Source organism: Panulirus ornatus, chromosome 57 (assembly GCF_036320965.1).
Source record: "Panulirus ornatus isolate Po-2019 chromosome 57, ASM3632096v1, whole genome shotgun sequence".
In the NCBI taxonomy this organism is placed as follows: Eukaryota; Metazoa; Arthropoda; class Malacostraca; order Decapoda; family Palinuridae; genus Panulirus; species Panulirus ornatus.
Genome location: NC_092280.1, coordinates 30,390,331 through 30,412,063, shown reverse-complemented (window position 1 = coordinate 30,412,063; position 21,733 = coordinate 30,390,331). Strand labels below are relative to the sequence as shown.

At 38.7% G+C, this 21,733-nt stretch overlaps 1 protein-coding gene across 5 annotated transcripts in view; it reads right to left on the bottom strand.

The window, feature by feature from the left end:
* The window catches only part of LOC139766398 (uncharacterized), a 72,473-nt gene that overhangs the window by 31,722 nt on the left and 19,018 nt on the right, over positions 1-21,733 (bottom strand). For all 5 annotated transcript variants that reach the window (XM_071694990.1, XM_071694994.1, XM_071694992.1 and 2 more), the window contains exons 5-10: positions 19,680-19,805; positions 14,234-14,451; positions 13,693-13,836; positions 11,541-11,732; positions 6,081-6,203; positions 4,511-4,618 (exon numbers count right to left, since the gene is read on the bottom strand). In XM_071694990.1, coding sequence (XP_071551091.1) covers positions 4,511-4,618; positions 6,081-6,203; positions 11,541-11,732; positions 13,693-13,836; positions 14,234-14,451; positions 19,680-19,805 — 911 coding nt within the window. The remainder of the gene's footprint in view (positions 1-4,510; positions 4,619-6,080; positions 6,204-11,540; positions 11,733-13,692; positions 13,837-14,233; positions 14,452-19,679; positions 19,806-21,733) is intronic.

Below are 21,733 nucleotides of genomic sequence, written 5' to 3'. Positions count from 1 at the left end.
ACCTCACACACATGAGGGGGGAGGGGGTTGTTATTCCATGTGTGGCGAGGTGGCGATGGGAATTAATAAAGGCAGACAGTATGAATTATGTACATGTGTATATATGTATATGTCTGTGTGTGTATATACATGTATACATTGAGATGTATAGGTATGTATATTTGCGTGTGTGGACGTGTAAGTATATACATGTGTATGTGGGTGGGTTGGGCCATTCTTTCATCTGTTTCCTTGCGGCAGGGGTGTGTGATGTCTACATGGTTGTTTAATTTGTTTATGGATGGGGTTGTTAGGGAGGTGAATGCAAGAGTTTTGGAAAGAGGGGCAAGTATGAAGTCTGTTGGGGATGAGAGAGCTTGGGAAGTGAGTCAGTTGTTGTTCGCTGATGATACAGCGCTGGTGGCTGATTCAGGTGTGAAACTGCAGAAGCTGGTGACTGAGTTTGGTAAAGTGAGTGAAAGAAAGAAAATTAAGAGTAAATGTGAATAAGAGCAACAGTAGGGTTGAGGGTCAAGTCAATTGGGAGGTAAGTTTGAATGGAGCAAAACTGGAGGAAGTAAAGTGTTTTAGATATCTGGGAGTGGATCTGGCAGCGGATGGAACCATGGAAGCGGAAGTGGATCATAGGGTGGGGGAGGGGGCGAAAATCCTGGGAGCCTTGAAGAATGTGTGGAAGTCGAGAACATTATCTCGGAAAGCAAAAATGGGTGTGTTTGAAGGAATAGTGGTCCCAACAATGTTGTATGGTTGCGTGGCGTGGGCTATGGATAGAGTTTTGCGCAGGAGGATGGATGTGCTGGAAATGAGATGTTTGAGGACAATGTGTGGTGTGAGGTGGTTTGATCAAGTAAGTAACGTAAGGGTAAGAGAGATGTGTGGAAATAAAAAGAGCGTGGTTGAGAGAGCAGAAGAGGGTGTTTTGAAATGGTTTGGTCACATGGAGAGAATGAGTGAGGAAAGATTGACCAAGAGGATATATGTGTCGGAGGTGGAGGGAACGAGGAGAAGAGGGAGACCAAATTGGAGGTGGAAAGATGGAGTGAAAAGGATTTTGTGTGATCGGGGCCTGAACATGCAGGAGGGTGAAAGCAGGGCAAAGAATATCCTGCATGAAAGCAGGGCAAAGAATAGAGTGAATTGGAGCGATGTGGTATACCGGGGTTGACGTGCTGTCAGTGGATTGAATCAAGGCATGTGTATGGGGGTGGGTTGGGCCATTTCTTTCGTCTGTTTCCTTGCGCTACCTCACAAACGCGGGAGACAGCGGCAAAAAAAAAAAAAAAAAAAAAAAAAAAAAAAATATATATATATATATATATATATATATATATATATATATATATATATATATATATATATATATATATATATATATGGATGGAGTGTGCTGAAATGGTTTGGACATGGAGAAAATGAATGAGGAAAGATTGACAAAGAGAATATATGTGTCAGAGGTGGAGGGAACATGAAGCAGGATACCAAATTGGAGGTGAAAGGGTTACAGTGTAAAAACAAAGCTGAGACAGTATGACAAGTTTCTTAATCCAAGGATAGATGTTCTTTCCTGAAAGGTGTTTCATAGATCTCTTGGCAAACAAATAAATCTTCCTCTCAAAAAACTATGATTTACATTTAATAGTTTTCTTACTCAATAATTGGAGAAAGGGGTGGGTATGCAGCCTGTTGAGGATGGGTGGGCTTGTGAGAGAAGTCAGTTGCTGTTTCCTGATGACACAATGCTGGTAGCAGATTTGAGTAACAAACTGGAGAAGCTGGTGTTTGAGTAGGGGAGAGTGTGTGAAAGGAGAAAGTTGAATGTGAATAAAAGCAAGTTATTAGGTTTAGCAGTGCAAAAAAGAATGGTTAGCTGGAGAGTGAGTTTGAGTGGAGTAAGACTGAAGGAAGTGAAATGTTTCTGAAACCTGGAAATGGACATGGCATCAAATGGAACTATGAAGGCAGAGGTAAGTCACAGAGTGAGTGAAGAGGGTAAGGTTCAAGAGGCATTGAGGGATGTGCAGAAAGGTCATTATCTGGGAGGGTGAAAGTGGGCATGTTTGAAGGTACAGTAGTCCTGACAGTGTTGTACAGATGAGAACATACAAAAGAGGGTGAATGTGTTGGATAAGAAATGTTTGAGGACAGTATATGGTGTGAGGAGGATTGATTAAGCAACAGTGGGGTAAGAGAGAGAGGTGTGGTAATAAGAAGAGTATGTTTGACAGAGATGAGGAGGGTGTACTGAAATGGTTTGCACATATAGAAAGAATGAGCAAGGAGAGGCTGACAAAGAGGATGAATGTTTTAGAACTGAAGGGGCCAAAGTGAAAGGAGATTGAATTGCAAAAGGGAAATGATATCAATACAATTTTGAGAATTAGGGTCCTGAACATACAGGAGGGTGAAATGAATACACGAGATGGGAGTGAATTGAAGCATTGTGGTATACAAGGGGTGGCATGTTGTCAATGGATTGAACCAGGGCAAATGAAGAAACCAGGGAAAACCACAGAAAGGTCTGTGGGGCCTGGTTGTAGATAGTGGGCTGTGGTTTCGGCATAGGAAACCTAGAAAATGGATATGAGCAAATGAGGCCTTTTCTTTATCTGCTCCTGATGATACCTAGGTAACACTGAAAAAGGTCAAGCAAGCATGAAAGAAATTAATCAAAAGTCTAGGGTTTGGTTTATTTTAATGCATACATTACCATAAAAAAAGAACACCGTCCTTGTATGGGCACCATGTATTTTACTAACTATGAGATCTAGATTGTACTGCATTAGAAACAGTCCATAATGCCATTATAGGCAATAAAATACCAAACCAGGTAGCTAATCCTGGGTAAAAGCAATGGCAGAAATAGTGCTCTGTAAGTGGCCAGTTAACAATAAATAAGAGCCATTAATGGACCACTCACGAAGAAACACTTTTTAGCATCCAGTGCCTTGATCCACCAGTTTTGTATATAAGCTTAAGCACTCGCCATGTTGTATTGTAATTCTAAGGAAGACAACTTTATCAAAACTATATGAAAAAATTCTATCTCTTGCTTTCATTTTTTGCTACCTATTACCCATTTGTCTCTTTGGATAACACTCATTTGCCTGAAGATTACTTAGGAAAAAAGATAAATTTGGTTGTAATAATTCCCAAAGTGAACAGACATATGTCAGCATAACACATCGGCCTTTATGGCACAGAAATCCACCAACAGTTCCACTCCTAAACTTGAATGCGTCCATATCTATACACAATTATGTCGGGACTGTGTTTGATTTCCTCTTGGCAAATGCTGAGACCTTGCATACTCTCTGGAGTGAAGAAGCTTGGAAGAAATAGGCATTTAAACAATTTCTAAAACTTTTTTCTTTCACTAAAAGAGAGGGGGACAGTTATGCCAATTTCCAACATAAACAAAGTGAAGTATCCCAACTCAGAATACAGTACCAAATTTCAAAACATTACAATTCAGCTCAGCAACAACATTAACATGCTTGGCATCACCATATCCTCCACTTTATCCTAGAAACCCTATATCATGAACATCCAAAACTCTGCTTCCACAAAAAGAATTGCTGTAACTTTTTCATAACTACTGCCTTTCCCGCCTTAGCAAGGCAACATCTGCAACAAATTATCAATGACTTCATTTGCATACATCATCTCTCTAACTGTCATATAATGCACTAAAACCAAGGCTTACCAACCATACCCAAACCCAAAAGACTATGCCATAGTTTACCATGACCACTTCACATGCTCTGGTTCAGCCCCTTGAGAGCATGTCTCACCCTGCCTCCTACCACAGCAATCCAATTCATTATATCCCATGCATACCTTTCACTCCCTTGAATGTAACCCATAGCTTTGCGGCTCCTCAGTTTCCCTATCTCCCTTGCCCTCTACACATCTGACATAGTGTCTTTCACTGCCTCATTCTTTCCGTATGTCTGAGTCCTTTCATGTTGGCTCTCTCAATCAGACTGAGCTTACTTCCAAACCTCTTTTTGAGAATGTTATTATTTGCATGATCCACCCTCCTTATATCACATACTGCCCTCAGGCATTTCATTTCCAATAAGCCCATCCTTTTCCTTCCTTTTGCATTAAATCACCAAGACTCGCATCCACACAACACTGTTGTGTCCTTGCCACAATAATTTTTCCTATAAGCTTCTATTCCATATCTATAGAAGTCTCAATGGCCCAAGTATGGAGCTCTCCTAACATATCTGGGATTAATATTCTTACACCTCTCTTTTAGCCATGTGCAATAAAAACAACTTCTGCCTCATTAAACATACTGCATGTCACCAAGCCTTGAAATAAATCACATATGAAAATTACCTTTCAATATATTTGACTCCTCCAAAGCCTGCTGATACTCATCTTTTCTATCCCTTAGTCTCCACACACCTTTACAACGTTATGATATATGACAGAAATAAATCAGATAAAAAATCACTCATGAAGACTGAGGGGAACACTTAGGCATGGTTGAAGGACATACCTGTCAAGAGCATTCATTGCTTCTAGACCAGCTGTGTGTTTGGGGTTGATCTCCAAGCATTTTTTATATTTCTTTTCTGCTTCTTCCAACTTCCTGTCTTCTTCTAGCCTAAAGAAACAAGCAAATTTTTTCTAAAAGAAACATGATACACAGCAAATGAAAAAGAATGAGCTGTGACAGAATATATTTACTAAACAGTTAGGGCGGTAGGCTTACCAATGTAATACGCTATTATTTCAGAAGGGCCTGAATGAAAAAAGAACACATTGAGGCACAAAAACGGGATGACTGGTATCATAATCTTACCATAAAAGCTCAAGATTATATCTTTGGTGATTGGAATATTCAGTGAAATACACAGACCATATATGAAAAAAAAATTCGTACCCCAGTAATTTCTAACATTTATTATCAAAGCTGCCCACAAATCATTTTTGATTCTCTCAATGATCACATCCGGCATAAACTTTCTGGACAATGAACACATCATTGAAAAAAAAAAAATTGTGGATGACTGTATTTTCTCTGTCTACAGTCATCAGACTTCAAGAGACACAAATTAAAATTTTCTGAGAGATTTTTTCAAGGACACTGGTATTATGATTGTGATGATGAAAGAAGAGAGGCAAACAAAGGCTGTTAAAACAGGAGGCAGGAGGAAACAATGAAGTTAAAAATGGAAATTTCCTATTCCTTTACAAGACTGAATATCAGATAGCAGTGAAAAGAAGGTAGGTGGTAGTTGGCAGTCAGCCAACAACCAGGAAGGTATACTACAATACTACCAGCCTGGATACTGGGAGGGATAGTGACAGCTGTGTGGTGAACCAGCACTTCATTGGTTGTCAAGTTGCACTCCTCTAACCCATGCAGCTGTCCTTTCTCTATGCCTCACCCACACATAAACTGCTGGCATTCTTTTTACAAACACAGAACCTCTCCTTGTCACACATAACACTTGACAACCCTAAACTCACACAGTCCATTCTTCGTAACCCTAGATTTTCCTGTGGTAAGCACTATGTGCTTGCCCTGCCTTTTGGCAAAATGGTAGGAGTAGATAGAAGTAGTTGGTAGGAACATTTAGGTATAAGCATTAGGCAGAAACAGGTAAAAGTAGTCAGTAGGAATATTGGGTAGGAGCCTCTGTAAACATTGTGCCTATTAAGGCCAATGCCTGTTAAGGCTTAAAAGTAACACAGGAGTTCACTAGTTATGGAGACTATTGCTATGGCACCAGGAATAGATGAAGGCAAGCAAATATGAACGGTTGTATATATATATGGTTGTGTATGTGTACGTAAGTATATGTGTATATGGTGATACGTATATATGTACCTGTATGAGCATGTATGTATATATGTGTGTATATGAGTGGATAGGCCTTTCTTCATCTGTTTCCTGGCACTACCTTGCTGACACAGGAAACAGCAATCAAATATAATAAATAAATAAAATATGAAATAAATATACAGATGAGGGAAAAAGTTCAGCTGATGAAATTAGATATTACTAAAGCAACCAAACATAATAAAAATGTGATAATTTGTGAAAAAACAATGGCACTCACTGCCTTCCGAGCTCAACAAGTGTCTCACACATATATTTGCGAGCATTACTATGTGATGGATTGTACTTCAGAGCCTGCTCAAAGTCTTCAACAGCCTTCTCAAACCTTCCCAAGTTAGCCAACCTGAAATAATTTCAAAGTAAATGCTAGCATAGCTTTGAAGAGCATCTTTGAATCAAAGAGTAAAAAGAAATAGCATACTATATTATACAGTATGAAAGCATAATATATTCTTAAAATCAAATTACTCTAACAAAGAGAATATCATTATATCATGAAAAGACTCAAGGCATTCAATTTCAGAATGGAGGATATTCGAAGTACTTGTCCCTGAGCTCATGAATAACACATTTCTACTGAGGTTTTCCTCTTCCAAGAACATACTTTATCATACCATCTCAACATACTTTATCATACCATCTATGTCAGCCAATATCAGATATGGTGATTCTTCCAATAAAAGATAATAATTCAAGCATAAGTTTTTGCATAAACCATGACCAATGCAAATCAAGACATTCCATATCAATAACCATTTACCATCAACATTAACCTGTCTTTCTACTTCGTCTTTTGTCTTCCTTGAACCATCTCTCATTTGCTCTCAAATACGAAGTTATAGTCATACTATGTACATATCACAACTATGCCCTTCCCAATTCAAGTGGGATGGATTAAGAACACACAGCTTATTTGAGGACAATATGTGGGGTGAAGTGGTTTAATCAAGTAACAAAAGGGTAAGGGAGATGTGTGGTAATAAAAAGAGCGTGGTAGAGAGAGCAGAAGAGGGTGTGTTGATATGGTTTGGACATTTGGAGAGAATAAATGAGGAAAGGCTGACAAAGAGGATATATGTGTCTGAGGTGGATGGAACAAGGAGAAGCAGGAAACCCAATTGGAGGTGGAAGGATGGAGTGAAAAAGATTTTGAGCAATCGGGGCCTCAACGTGAAGGAGGGTGATACGTGTGCATGGAAAAGAGTGAATTAGAACAATGTGGTATAATGGGGTTGATGTGCTGTCAATGGACTGAACCAGGGCATGTGATATGTCTGGGGTAAACTATGGAAAGGTCTGTGGGGCTTGGATGTGGATAGGGAGTTGTGATTTCAGTGCATTACATATGACAGCTAGAGACCGAGTGTAAAAGAATGTGGCCTTTTTTGTCTGATTTCCTCACATTACCCCACTGTAGGATGAGGTGGAACCAGGAATGGATGATGTCAAGTGTGTATATGCGTATGTATGTGTATATACTGATACGTATATGTATGTGCATGAGCATGTATGTATATACGTGTGTGTGTATATGGGTGGATGGATCTTTCTTCGTCTGTTTCCTGGTGCTACCTTGCTGGTGGGGGAAGCAGCAGTCAAGTATAATAAATACATTTTTTTTATTATCATAATTTTGCTTTGTCGCTGTCTCCCGCGTTTGCGAGGTAGCGCAAGGAAACAGACGAAAGAAATGGCCCAACCCACCCCCATACACAATGTATATACATACACGTCCACACACGCAAATATACATACCTATACATCTCAATGCACACATATATATACACACACAGACACATACATATATACCCATGCACACAATTCACACTGTCTGCCTTTATTCATTCCCATCGCCACCTCGCCACACATGGAATACCATCCCCCTCCCCCCTCATGTGTGCGAGGTAGCACTAGGAAAACACAACAAAGGCCCCATTCGTCCACACTCAGTCTCTAGCTGTCATGCAATAATGCCCGAAACCACAGCTCCCTTTCCACATCCAGGCCCCACACAACTTTCCATGGTTTACCCCAGACGATTCACATGCCCTGATTCAATCCACTGACAGCACGTCAACCCCGGTATACCACATCAATCCAATTCACTTTATTCCTTGCCCTCCTTTCACCCTCCTGCATGTTCAGGCCCCGATCACACAAAATCTTTTTCACTCCATCTTTCCACCTCCAATTTGGTCTCCCACTTCTCCTCGTTCCCTCCACCTCCGACACATATATCCTCTTGGTCAATCTTTCCTCACATATTCTATAATATATATAAACCAGTCAAGCACTCAATTCAATAACCAACCTTTAAGGAAAAATGCACAAGTGGGTGGACAGTGACCAAATGCCACAACTAGGACTTGAACCTAAATACTCAGCCCTAGGTGATCTGTAACTGCTTCAGGATCAGCAGAGTTAACCGCTACACTACGGAGATCAATGGAACCTACACATACAACTGTAAATCATATCATATCCTTCAAAGTTAAGAATAATCCTAAGGAATTCTTCTTCAAATATATAACACAAAGGAAGACAATAAAAGAAGGAATTGGACCATTACAAAACAAATATGAAACCGACTGCTGAAAAGGAAATGATTACCATACTTAATCATTCTTTTAACTCCGGATTCACAATTGAAGAAACATCTCAAATACCGCAACCAATGAAAATGTTTCACGGATCTGATGAAGAAGAGTTGAAGGTCAGAGAAACACAGAGCTCTGAGGTACTTAAACACCAGGACCAATTAAATCCTAACAAACCCAACTGCCCTGATAACTTAAAGAAGGTCAGGAGACAGCTGATATACCCCATAACAAAAATGTTCAACAAATCTCTATCGGATGGTCAGGAAACTAGCAAATATTACTCCTATATATAAAAAAGGAGACAAAAAGTGTGCCTTGAACTACCATCCAATTAGCCTTACATCAGTGTTAAGTAAAATGATGGAAAAAATAATATAAGATAAAACTGTCACATTTCTAGAACACATAATTATATCGAACAACCAACATGGTTTCCACTATAGAAGATCCTGCCTGATGAATTTGCTGGTATCTTTTAATGTTATTTATCTGAACTGGGATGAAAAATTTCCTCTATAGAAGATCCTGCCTGATGAATTTGCTGGTATTTTCTAATGTTATTTATCTGAACTGGGATGAAAAATTATCATCTGATCTAGTATGTTTAGATTTCCAAAAGGCATTTAATAAGGCACCTCACAAGAGACTTTTACATAAACTCAAAGCACACAGAATTGGTGAAGAACTCTGTTTGTGGATCAGAGATTAGATTACTAGAAGAAAGCAGCATGTAGTATTAAATGGCGAAGCCTTAGACTGGCTAGACATAACGAGTGGTGTGCCACTAGGGTTGGTCCTAGGCCCAATTCTTTTCATAATATACATCAATGACCTACATCTCGGTCTCATATTCAAGATCTCCAAATCTGTTGATGATATTATACTAGGAGGTACAGCTGTAAACAGGTGGGACTGTGAAATGATTAAAAGAGATCTAAACTTACTAGAAGAGTGGTCAGACAGATGGCAAATAAAGTTTAATGTAGATAAGTGTAAAGTTATGCACTTTGGAGACTAGAACATATGTTACATCTACAAACTATTCGGAAACTCTCAACTAAAGCAAATGAAGAAAAGGACCTTGGAGTTGTCATAAGCAACAAATTGAAATATACTAAAAAGTGTCAAGCAGCAAGTAAAAAGGGTAACCAAATGTTAGGAGTCATAGCCAGGAACATAAATTATATGACACAAGAAATGATTCTCACAATAAATAATTCTCTAGTACGACCACACCTTGAATATGCAGTACAGTTTTGGTCCCCAACTATATAAGAAAGACAAGAAAAATTAGAACAAGTACAATGACACACGACAAAATTGATCCCATCCTTTAGAAGTCTGGCATACAAAAGAGAGGCTAAAATGACTGGATCTCTTCTCCCTTAAAAACCTAGACTTCGTGGCGACTTAATCCAAGTGTTCAAAATTCTGAACAAGTTCAATACAGTAAACCACATGCATATTTCCGAAATACAAGAAAATACATTTACCAAGACAAATGGAATAAAACTCAAAGCCAAAAGATGTTATAGGGATGTGGGAAAAAGCTTCTTTTCCTATAGAAGTGTTGAGCACTATAAGTTACCATCAGACATAGCGAATGCCAAAACTATAAACATCTTCAAAAGTAGTTTAGACAAATATCTTATAAATTCAGGTATGCTTTGAGAAAAATGCCAGAAATAAAAGTATAAACAACAGCAGTAATGGGCACATTAGAAGGCTAATGTGCAGCAGCGGGGAGTTGGTGATAGCTTAAAAAAGTACTGAGCGGAATTAAATTTTTTTGTCGTTAAATAATTCTTTTTCACACAACACAGTCATGGGCCTTTCAGGCCTCCTGTTGCCTGTCTTTATCACCCAACTGAATGTTTCTTTTCCCTTTATTGGGATACTGTATGTTTTTTTAACCTTAATGAGGCAGCGTTAAAAAAAAAAATGTCATTTGCCCATTTCTAATCTCTAATTGTAATGTATAATGCATAAAAAAAAAAGAGCCTTCTTTTAGCAACCAAGTACTACTCCATGGTTTATCGTAATTACTTCATAGGCCCCTCATATACCACATGGATCCCATCAATTCCACCCTATGTCTACCTCTCAAAATTCAGAAAGTTTAGACACCCAATACCCCATAGCCCCCTTCACTCCATCCTTCTATCCACTTCTCAGTCTTCCAATACCCCTTGCTCCCTCCACTCTGATATACAGGTCCTCTAAATCAGTCCTCCTTTGCTCAGCTATCTCAATAAGATTACAATTGCGAACACTACTTTCTCTTATGCTTCTATTCCTTATATGATTATTCAGCCTATCACCACATATCATCCACAGGGATTTCATTTCCAACACAACAAATCTCTTCCTTTCTTCAATATTAAAGGCCTAAGTTTCACATCCATACAACATTGTTAAGACTAATATGCCTTCAAACACACCTATCTTTGCCAATACAGACAATGGCCTCTATCTTTCCATATGCTCTTAATGTACCCAGGACGTTAGCATCCTCTCCCACCCAGTGACTCACTTAAGCTACTATGGTTCCATCTACCGTCATGACCACTCCCAGTTATCTAAAGCCTTCCACTTCCTCTGGGTCCTTGCCATCAAAACTTATGCTCAAACTATCCTCTCTTATCCTCCTGCTGCATTTCATTATCTTGCTTTTCTTCAGAGGTTCACTTATTCTTACTTCTGACACTCTCCCAAAATCTGTCACCAACTTTGGAAGTTTCTTTCTGAAGTCTGCCACCTGAGCCATGTCAACTGTAAACAAGCATCCCATCTCACAGCATACAGAAGAAATGCCCTTGATATAAGAGCCATGCATTCATCTCCCCCATCATCCTATCTATGAACGGATTAAACAACCATGGAGACATTGCACATCTTTGAACTCCCTTCAGGAACCACTCAAGCTCCTCAATCCTATGCCCACACATACCATAAACACATACCTTCCACACTGGATACTGTGAGATAACAACATAAAGGAGATAATGTCTAAAACAATTTCCATAAATGCTCACCATTAATAAAAGGGCTTAAAAATCATGAAATATGACCAAACTTACAAAGCACCCTTTGCCACAAACGCCTCAACATTCTCAGGATCAATCTGAAGTGCCTTGTTGAGATGCTGAAAAGCTTCCTCATGCCGGCCTTGCTTGAAGAAAACTACGCCATCTGCCACTGACTTGTGGGCCCAGCGAGACATCTGGGACTTCCATAAGGATTGGTACATCTCTTGATCCGCAAACTTGTACCTAATTGTACATGCAGAATAAAAGTCTTTATCAATCATGTAAAGAAATCAGGATATCAAAACAAAAATATTAAAAACTTTTGCAGTCACAAAATTTTTTTTGTAAAACAATGACAACATAAAGTTTTATGAAGAGAGACTCAACAAGTGGGGATAGTGTATATACAAGATTCTTACATTTCAGCAGGCACCTAAATAAGTTCCCAATAAAAGGAAGTGTATGCATCATTTATGAAAGGCACCTTTACAGCCTTCTCCCTGGGGTAGGTAAGAAAGAATTCTACCTCCATATTTCATAGAAGGTGACTAAAGAGAGCACGAGCAGGTGGCTGGAACCCCCTCCCATGTATTTCAATTTCTTAAAAGGGAAACAGAAGAAGGAGCCAGGCAGGGAGGCTCATCCTCCCTAAAGGTTCAGGCTAAGGTGTCTAAATAAGTGTGGATGAAACCAAGATGAGAGGTAGGTAGTATGTTTGAGGAGAGAAACTTGGATGATCTGACTCCAAGTAAAACTAAATTCAAGGGTAAAGAGAAAGAATGGTTTGCAAATGTCTTAAGAGTAAAGAGTAACTTGCCTCTCTTACCCTATCAACAATGGTGTTCATTTGAGTTATGTCCTAATGCTTACTCTCTTTCTTGTCTCCATAAATGATCTCTCTTCAACTTGTAACCATATTCACTCTCACACTGATGATTCCCCTTTACACACTTCAACTCATCTTACCTTCCCTCCTTCTAGTACTCATTCTCTTTATCATACTGAGCATACATCCTCTCTGAACTGGGATCTCTGCAACATCTCTGAGCCTCGTTAAATCTACTATAACAGTGATAAAATGCAATTTCTCCCTACATTTTTTCTAAGAGTCACACGTTTACTTATGTACAGTGTTAAAAAAAACAATTTAACCTTGCAATATCAAAGATGCTGGGCATAACCACATCATCCACCCTATCCTGGAAACCCCACATGATCAACATCAGAAAGTTTGCTTCCTTGAAGCTGGAGGTGTCGAACAAGTGCCATAATAATTTTTCTTGTAATAAGCTATGTCTTAACTACATGGGGGTTATTCATCCTAGCAAAGAATGCTGTTCACATAGCTGAGGTGACTCCTCCACTGCCTCTATATTAACAAGGGTGGAATCAAAAGTCTTACATCTTATAACTTCTCCTGGCACCACCTCTCTCCAATCATCCCTTTCTGTACACCACACTGTTCCTGCTTTCCTTGTTTTGCAGGTTTATTTTGGCCAATATCTCATGAGCTGTCTGCATGTGTACTTGCTACTGAGGCTTGAACCCAAGGCATACGCCTGGTCACTGCTTCCTACAGTTTCTGTAAGGAAACCAGCCACTCAAGGACTGAATGTCATGATACTTCCTTCCCTGAAACAGTTAAGCTATGGAATTCTCTTCATCCTTTCATCTTTACTCTTCTACTTTTAAAAGTCAGGTGAACAAAAACCTGCTCAGACCTAATTAATTTCTATATTCTTTTTCTCTAACTTTCTTCCTTTCAACCTAGATGGCCTCTGACTATGGCATGTTTTTTCCCCATAATGTTGATCACCATTAAAAAAAATGTCAAAACATTTAATCAAGATCTGTTGCTTCTTGCTAAAAAAAAATCTAAATTTCATTTGAATCTGTACAGTAGCACAATATATTTCCAATATCTTCCACCCAATCTAAATTCATGTAATGATAAATGTATTACTGGTCACCTGGTCCTTAAAGAGAATGTATCATCTAAAGGCAGAAACTTTTAAAGAACTACAACTGACACTTTCACATTTCATATATTTTCTCTTTCATAATGATATGCAAACTGAGTCCACAATAGTTATCAATTCTCAAATCAATAACTGGGATCACTATTTCTACAGAAAATTTTAATTTTTTTTATCTATTCTACCTGCAAAGAGCACCTATACCATATAGAATAAATCTTACTTACTTCAGTGTCTCCATTAGTGATGAATGTGAAAACAAGTCAATGTCAAACTTGCTAGCAAGATGCCTAATACTTCGTGGATTTTTGAAGGCAGTCAGTTCTTCCAAAGTTTGAGCATAGGACTGGATACTCTGCTCTTCCATTGCACTACCAGAAATACATATTCTTAATAATTCTATTATGATGCAAAGGCAAAGACATTTCAAAGGTCTTAATGAAGCATATTAGAAATATTTCAATGAAATGAATATCAAATAAATGGTACAATTAGTCTCATTATTACATCAGTAAATCAGTACTCCAGTCAAAAAGGTCATCTACAAACAACAACATTAATTCTGACACTATTCTCACTGATATATTTGTGAATCTTTAATGTTAATGACATTAAGGAAATTTCTACCTAAAATCCTCAAATGTCATACACTAAATCATATACTGAACTTAAAAAAAATTATGGCGCAGCTCAAAAAATTCGACATAACGTCTATGACTTAAAAAAAAAAGTATAAATCAGTTATTCTGCAATCCAAAGCCCCTTTACCTGATTATGGGTGGTCGATCATTCAAAGTAACCTTGCCAAGTTTGATGACATCCTTAAGATGTGGTTCAAGAGTGACTCCATTTGTCCCCACAAGCAGGTACTTATCACTAGCATCTACTGCTAGCACCTCTACACACAACCTAGTTCGCATAAGCCATCGTCCATGATCATCCTTATCTGCTGGTGTTGGTTCAGTATCTTCAATGCGGAGATGAGCCTGGCAAATAAAACAAAATAAACTTTGCCTTTGCTAGTTCTTATCAATTCTAAGCTAGGGCTAATAAATCACACAGCAAAGACAATAACACATGACTCAGTGATTCCCAAAAAATTATGAAGTGGTCTTTAAGAGGTCATTTAATAATCAAAATGTCACTACTAGAGGTGGGGAGTTAAGGGAGTATGACCACAGATGACCACAAGGGGGATGCAAAGGTACGACCACAAGTTCAATTTTGTCTGTACTGTATTTGGCCTTCATATTCTAGCTTAATCTGTTACACTGGCACACATATAATGAAAAAATCATAATTCACAGTCATCTCCCAAAACAATATTTTCCCACTTAAATACATCTCATAGAATGACTACCAAATCAAGAGTTAATCATTTTCTTAATGCAAAAACTCTGTTAGAAAAGGATAGAAAAAAAAAGGAAGTAAAACACAATGTGAGAAGAGTACTTGAAAATCAGAAGAGAAAAAAATAGTGTGCCTGATGACAGTAAAAAACATTCTTACAAAGGGTTCCACTTTTAAAAGTAAATTGGGGTTGCCAACAAAAGAATACTGCAGATATGTTGTAAGGTTCAGCTGATGAGGCCTTATATGAAATGGTAAAAAAACCAGGTGTGCGAGTTTTTGAAAATATGACTGAAACTTTGAAATGAGTATGAATTGTCCTCTACCTCTGTGTATCTTCATCTGCTGCCATGAAATTCAAATACCCAAATACACAGCCCATCACACTGACATGCTCTTAATCTACAATGTACTCTTCCCATCGTATACAATGTTTGCCAACGCAAACAATATTTCAATCGATGAAAGAAGAAACAGCTAGAATTTTGGACCCAAATGAAGTTCCATGCTCAAGACAATAAAGCAAAGGTTCCAAATGGCCTTACTTCCACAAACAAATAAGATCTATTCATGAATATGGAGTGCCAATTTCAACTATCAGATCATGATTGTGACATCAAAATACAAACTCAACCTATCAGTGGCTACTTCTATTAACATTAAAGGATTGTTAATTTGGAAGACTAACTGTTTTATACTTTGGTTTAACATATACAGCAATTAAAGTGCATAGCATTCTTCTCAGATTAAAAATCGCATTAAGCTGATATGAAAAAATACAAGTTCTTAAAGAATAGAGGGAGTGGTTAAACCCATATTCATGTTGACAGCAGCTGGAAGGCCTAATGAAAACTGCTGATATGAGAAAACCATCAAGTGTCCAGAAGGCCACTTTTAAAAGTTCAAATCAGATTCCAAAATCAACATGCCTGATGCATGCCCCAAGGACCCTGAGTCCCCAGTCTTTGATGTTATGTGGCCCAAGGTCTGTATACCACACTTTTCCTGTTTTGCCTTTTGCTCTACTAATTCTACAAATTCTATATCTTTCATCCACTATCTAAACTCCTGCCATGAGACTGACAGCCTCTCACCAGCAAGGTGATCTTCTTCCTCAGGGATTTCAAGGTTCATGATAGGGAATGGATGAATTCCTCCCATACTGATGACAGAGGGAATGAAGCTCTCATGTTCTCCATCCACAATGATTTAGAGCAAATCATCTTCCATCACACCCATATTCCTGACTGCTAAGACCACTCTCCTAATATTCTGTATTTGTTTTTCACATCTTGTCCATCCCACTGTAAATACACAATCTTGCTCCCAAATTGGTTCATCTGATCACACTCTCATAAATATATCTATTCTAATGGCACCTACCCCTCCAGCAGACTCTTCTAAGTGTAAATACTGGCACCTCAACAAAGCTGACAGGAATAACTTAACTTCTTTTCTGACTTTCCTTGGGTATAGTACTGTCTCTTATGTAGTGATGCTTCTGGCTCCGCTAAACACAAAGCAGAGGTTATTCTTGAGGGAATGGAAGCATTTATCTCCACTTCTCCCAAAAAGAATTCTTCATCCAATCCATGGTTCAACTGTTCCTGTTCTGAAGCTATTCAGTTAAGAGATCAGGCATAATGGGCTTGGAAAAACTCTCTTTCCTCTAACTCCCATTCAGCTTTATCACTGCCCATAATCAAGTACATTATCCATGAAATAGAGCGTTCCTTTATTCAAAGGAAGTATGATAACTTCTCCTTGACATCCACCAATATGTCTTTCTGTCTTTAGCTATGGGCATCTCTAACAACTTCTGTCACTCTACCTATCCTGGACTTTTCTGTTCTATCAGTACTATAGCTGTCTCTCCTGAAGACAAAGCAACTCTGGTTCCAATTCCTTCCCTAACTACACCCTTGGATGACTCTAACATTCCATCAGCCCCTGATGCTCCTTCTACTAACCCTATGCTCCTTCCTGTAATCTCTTTTGCACTGTCCAAAAAGCTCTTCTTTCTCTGGAGGCAAGCAAGGATTATGGTCCTGATGACATCCATCCCCATGCACTGAAAGAGTTTGCCTCTGAACTTGCTCCTGTGCTCACTTATCTGTTCTGTTTCTATTTAAAAAAAAAAAAACTTTCCCTTCTCCTTGGGAGCATGCACCGATACATCCCATCCCTAAAAAGGGGGACCATTGTGATCTCTCTAACCATCATCCTATTGCTTTGGCATCTACCAATTCCAAAGTCTTCGAATCCCTCCTCAAATTCCATATCCTCAAAAATCAGTCTTCTCTCTGGTCACCAGTATGGCTTTCATAAGGCAAGATCCATTGGTGATATTCTTTCCTCTCTTATTAATGTCTGGTCATCATCCCTGAAAGATTTGGGGGAGTCATGCGTAGTTGCCCTGACATATCAAAGCTTTTGACAGGGTGTGGCATCAGGATCTCATCTCTAACCTCCCTCCCTCACTTGGCTCCTTCATATCAAGCTTCCTATCTAGCTAATCTATCCCTGTGGCTGTTGATGAATCAGCCTCCCTCCTTTTCTCCATCAACAGTGGTATCCCTCAAAGTTCTGTTCTGTCCCCTACACTTTTTCTCCTTTTTCCCAACTATTTCCTCTCCCTCAAAAATAATCCAATGCACTCATATGCTGATGACTCAACAATGCATCCATCCACATCCTTCAATTCTGCTCCCTCTTCTCTCAATCGATCTGGATCTCATCATGACACAGCTCCCTCAATAAGCTCAGACTTCAACAGGATATCTCAACGGGGTAGACAACATCTTGTTAAGTGTAATGCCTCCAAGACCCAGTTTCTAAACATCTCTCAATCGAAAACTCCTCACAACTCTCATCTCTCCTTTGATGGTTCTGTAATTGCACCTCTTGACCTAATGAACATACTTGATATTACTGTAACATCCACTCTTTCTTGGAAACCCCACATTACAGGAATACCTAAGTCTGCTTCTAAGAAACTGGGTGTCCTGTTTCAGTCTAAACTTCTTTTCTTCTGAACAGTTGCTCCCTTTCTACAGTCTTCATTTGTCCTTGTATTGAGTACTGCACTCACATGTGGGGTGGTTCAGCTCTGCATCCTTACTTAACAGAGTTAAGTTGAAAGTGGTGCAATGTATAAACTGTCTCAGGCTAACTTCCAACTTGACCCTCTTGCCCTACGCTGCAATGTTGGTTCACCTTCCCTCTTCGATAGGTATTACTTAGGTTTTTGCTCCTGAAAACTGGCTGCTTGTGTACCCACACCACCAGCTAAACCATGCAATACTTGGCAAGCTGCTGCATCACATGATTACTGTGTGGCCATCGGCAACTCAAGGGTGGGCTGTTTTGACAACTGCTTATTTCCCTACGCATCAAAGCTTTGGAACTCTCTACCTTCTCATGTCTTTCCCATAACTATGACCTGGCACACTGTAAAAGACAGGTTTTTCACTTCCAAAATTTGTAAATACTCTCCCTTGTCTTTTCTTTTTCTGTTTCATAATTCTCTTTTATTTCAACTAAGGCCTGGCCTTGAAGTGGACTTTTGTCTATGGCTGGAGCCTTCAATATAAAAAGAAAATGCAGTTAGAGTGTATGTGGCCTTACAATTATCTTTAACACCTGAAGGTGTTAAAAGATTTTCTTGTAATTGCTGTTAGTTGATACTAGCAGGCTTAAAGACCCTGGCAGTTGATAAGCCAAATGATCAGTCAATCCACCAAACAACCAGTCATGTTTGCTGAAGGGTCATACATGCGATATGGGCATGTGCGATCTTAAAAATATCTTGGATACCCAAAGAATGTGTCAAAGATTTTTCAGGTAGTGTTGTAACTTTATGATGATGGCCTTTATAACCCTAACACTTCATAGGCCTAAATCCCATATAACTAACCAAACAACTAGCTATGTTTGTGGCTTCAAATGTACCAAGAAGTACTGCATTTAATCAAGTGGAAAGAGAAACAGCTCCAATGAGTAAAGAGCTTACCAATTTGTATTCCTACATGATCATTCTGAACAACACTTAAACACAGTATGAATTACTGTAACAGTAGTAGGAAATCTAAAGAGATAATTTTTGCCCATACTAGCATAATTCTAAAAGATACAGTCATTAACAGTCACTGATGGCCACCCCAAAACTGTGAATCTTATGTAAAAATGCAACTGAAACTGATGAAAAAGGAATGAGTGCTACTTGTATTTGTCAAATTCTTTGATAGCAAAAGCCGTACATAAACCTAGCATGTGTTCACAGAGAAAAGTGCTTTTTGAACAGTCTAAAAATAGATTACAGGAAAGAGAATAGGATTACAAAGAGGAACATCAGGTGGTGAAGGAATGTTAGAGTCATCCAAGGTGGGGTGGGAAAAGAAACAGAAACCAGAGTTGCTTTGTCTCCGAGGAAGACAGCCATAGTACCGTCAGAACAGAAAGGTGAACAAAAGGTAGAGTGACATAAGTTATCAGCAAAGCCTTTGGATAAAAGACCAGAAAGACCTATCTGTGGATGACAAGGAGAGGTTATCGCACTTCCTCTGAATAAGGGAACACTTTGCCTCTCAGGTAACTTACTTGCAATGATTACAGGCAACAATAAAAGCTGAATGGAAGTCTGAGAAAGATGAATTTTTTCAAGATTGATATCCTAATCTCTTGTCTAAATGGCCTCAGAACAGGAATGGCCAAGGGAAATTTTTCTCATTGGTGCATCCCCACCTTGAATATCATGTTCAGTTTCAGTCACTCTACTTGAAAGAATACAATGAAAGAATATCAACAAGCAGATGATAAACACAGAGGATATATAACATTCTCTCTCTGGTTATGAGTGACTTACCTTGATATCTGTACAGCTAAGATCACGAACACTGCTTCCCATTGTTGCATACACCTTCACTAAATGGAGAACCTTACGGACATAAGTAACCACTCGTACAAAAAGTATATCTCCACGTTTCACTGTCTGAAACATAATCCAGAATAAGTGTGTTATGGCTGAACTTACTCCCAAGCTTTCCCTAAAGTAAGTTAAAGCTGAAATGATGCAACCAATCAATATGATATGTAAACGAGATGTACAACTTATTTCTGATTGCAAATTTTCACTGAACGTGACTCGAGTTGGACTTTAGTCCAACTCGAGCCCATTCCTAGTCCCTTTCCATATTTCAAAGTTTTGGCCTTTGATATCTGAAGCTTTAGTTTCACATCAAATACCATGTTCCACAAAGGCAAATTGCATATAAGACATCTGATGAGTAACTTGTGAAGGAAAGAGCAGGGATTAAGAAGTAATCCTAAGGAAGCAAGTTAGTTCCGTAAAAATGTCAAGCAGTGGCACTAACATCACATGCTCAAAAAAAATTTAAGGTCCTATGGTGTCAGCTGGCAGGCTTCACACAATCAAATAATCCCTCAAACAGTGGTTGGTTCTAGACAACAACTGCTGGGGAAGTACTGTACTAACATCCTGACTTAAAACAGCATAAGATGATGCTACGAATCAACAATTCAGAGGCTTCAAAAATAAGTGTGGCTGTCTATTTTTTCTTTTGTTAACTTAAGCCTTTCTGAACACAGTATATCTTTTAAGCCTCCCCAGTCAGCAAAGGGAGTGAAACAAATTTTCCTGTCTATGAATGGGGAACAGAAATATAAAATCCATTACTTATTCTTATGACTTACTTAATCCTTCCTTGTTTAGGAAAAACATATTATCAACAAATCCTAAGTACATAAAAAACTTCAATTTTTCTTTATATAAAAAACTATCAAAACCATTACTTTCTCTTATGAATTTAGTACAATATTCCAAGTCTATGAGAAACATATTGTTTACCAGAATGGCCAATTCTAAGTGTTGGTGGCAGCCAAGCAGTAATGAGTTTTCCAGACAACTAAAACACTTCACTTCCACTACTTTTTCTCCATTTAACCTTATTCATATATTCATTTATAATACTTTATTGCTGTTTCCCGCGTCAGCAAGATTGCACCTGGAAACAGACGAAGAATGGACCATCCACTCATATACACATTAATGCCCATATATGCACATATACATACATATGATTCTTCTTTTTTTTTTTTCCAAAAGAAGGAACAGAGAAGGGGGCCAGATGAGTATATTCCCTCAAAAGCCCAGTCCTCTGTTCATAACGCTACCTTGCTAACGCAGGAAATGGCGAATAGTTTGAAAAAAAAGAAAGAACATACATATGCAAATCAATGTTTTATATCACATTATATTATACTTTGCCGCTGTCTCCCGCGTTAGCGAGGTAGCGCAAGGAAACAGATGAAAGAATGGCCCAACCCACCCACATACACACACATAAACGCCCACACATGCACATATACATATCTATACATTTCAACGTATACATACATATACATACAGACATATACATATATACAAATGTACATATTCATACTTGCTGCCTTCATCTATTCCCGTCACCATCCAGCCACACATAAAATGGCACCCCCCTTCCCCCACACGTGTGCGAGGAAGCGCCAGGAAAAGATAACAAAGGCCACATTTGTTTACACTCAGTCTCTAGCTGTCATGCGTAAGGCATTGAAACAAAGCTCCCTTTCCATATCCAGGCCCCACAAAACTATCCATGGTTTACCCCAAACACTTCACATGCCCTAGTTCAATGCACTGACTACATGTAAACCCTGGTATACCACATCGTTCCAATTCACTCTATTTCTTGCACGCCTTTCACCCTCCTGTATGTTCAATTAAACAGTTACACAGATATATAAATATATACACATGTATATATTCATACTTCCTTGCCTTCATCCATTCCTGTCATTATTCCACCCCACAGGAAGCAGCATTGTTACCCCCCCCTTCAGCAAGGTAGCACCAGGAAAACA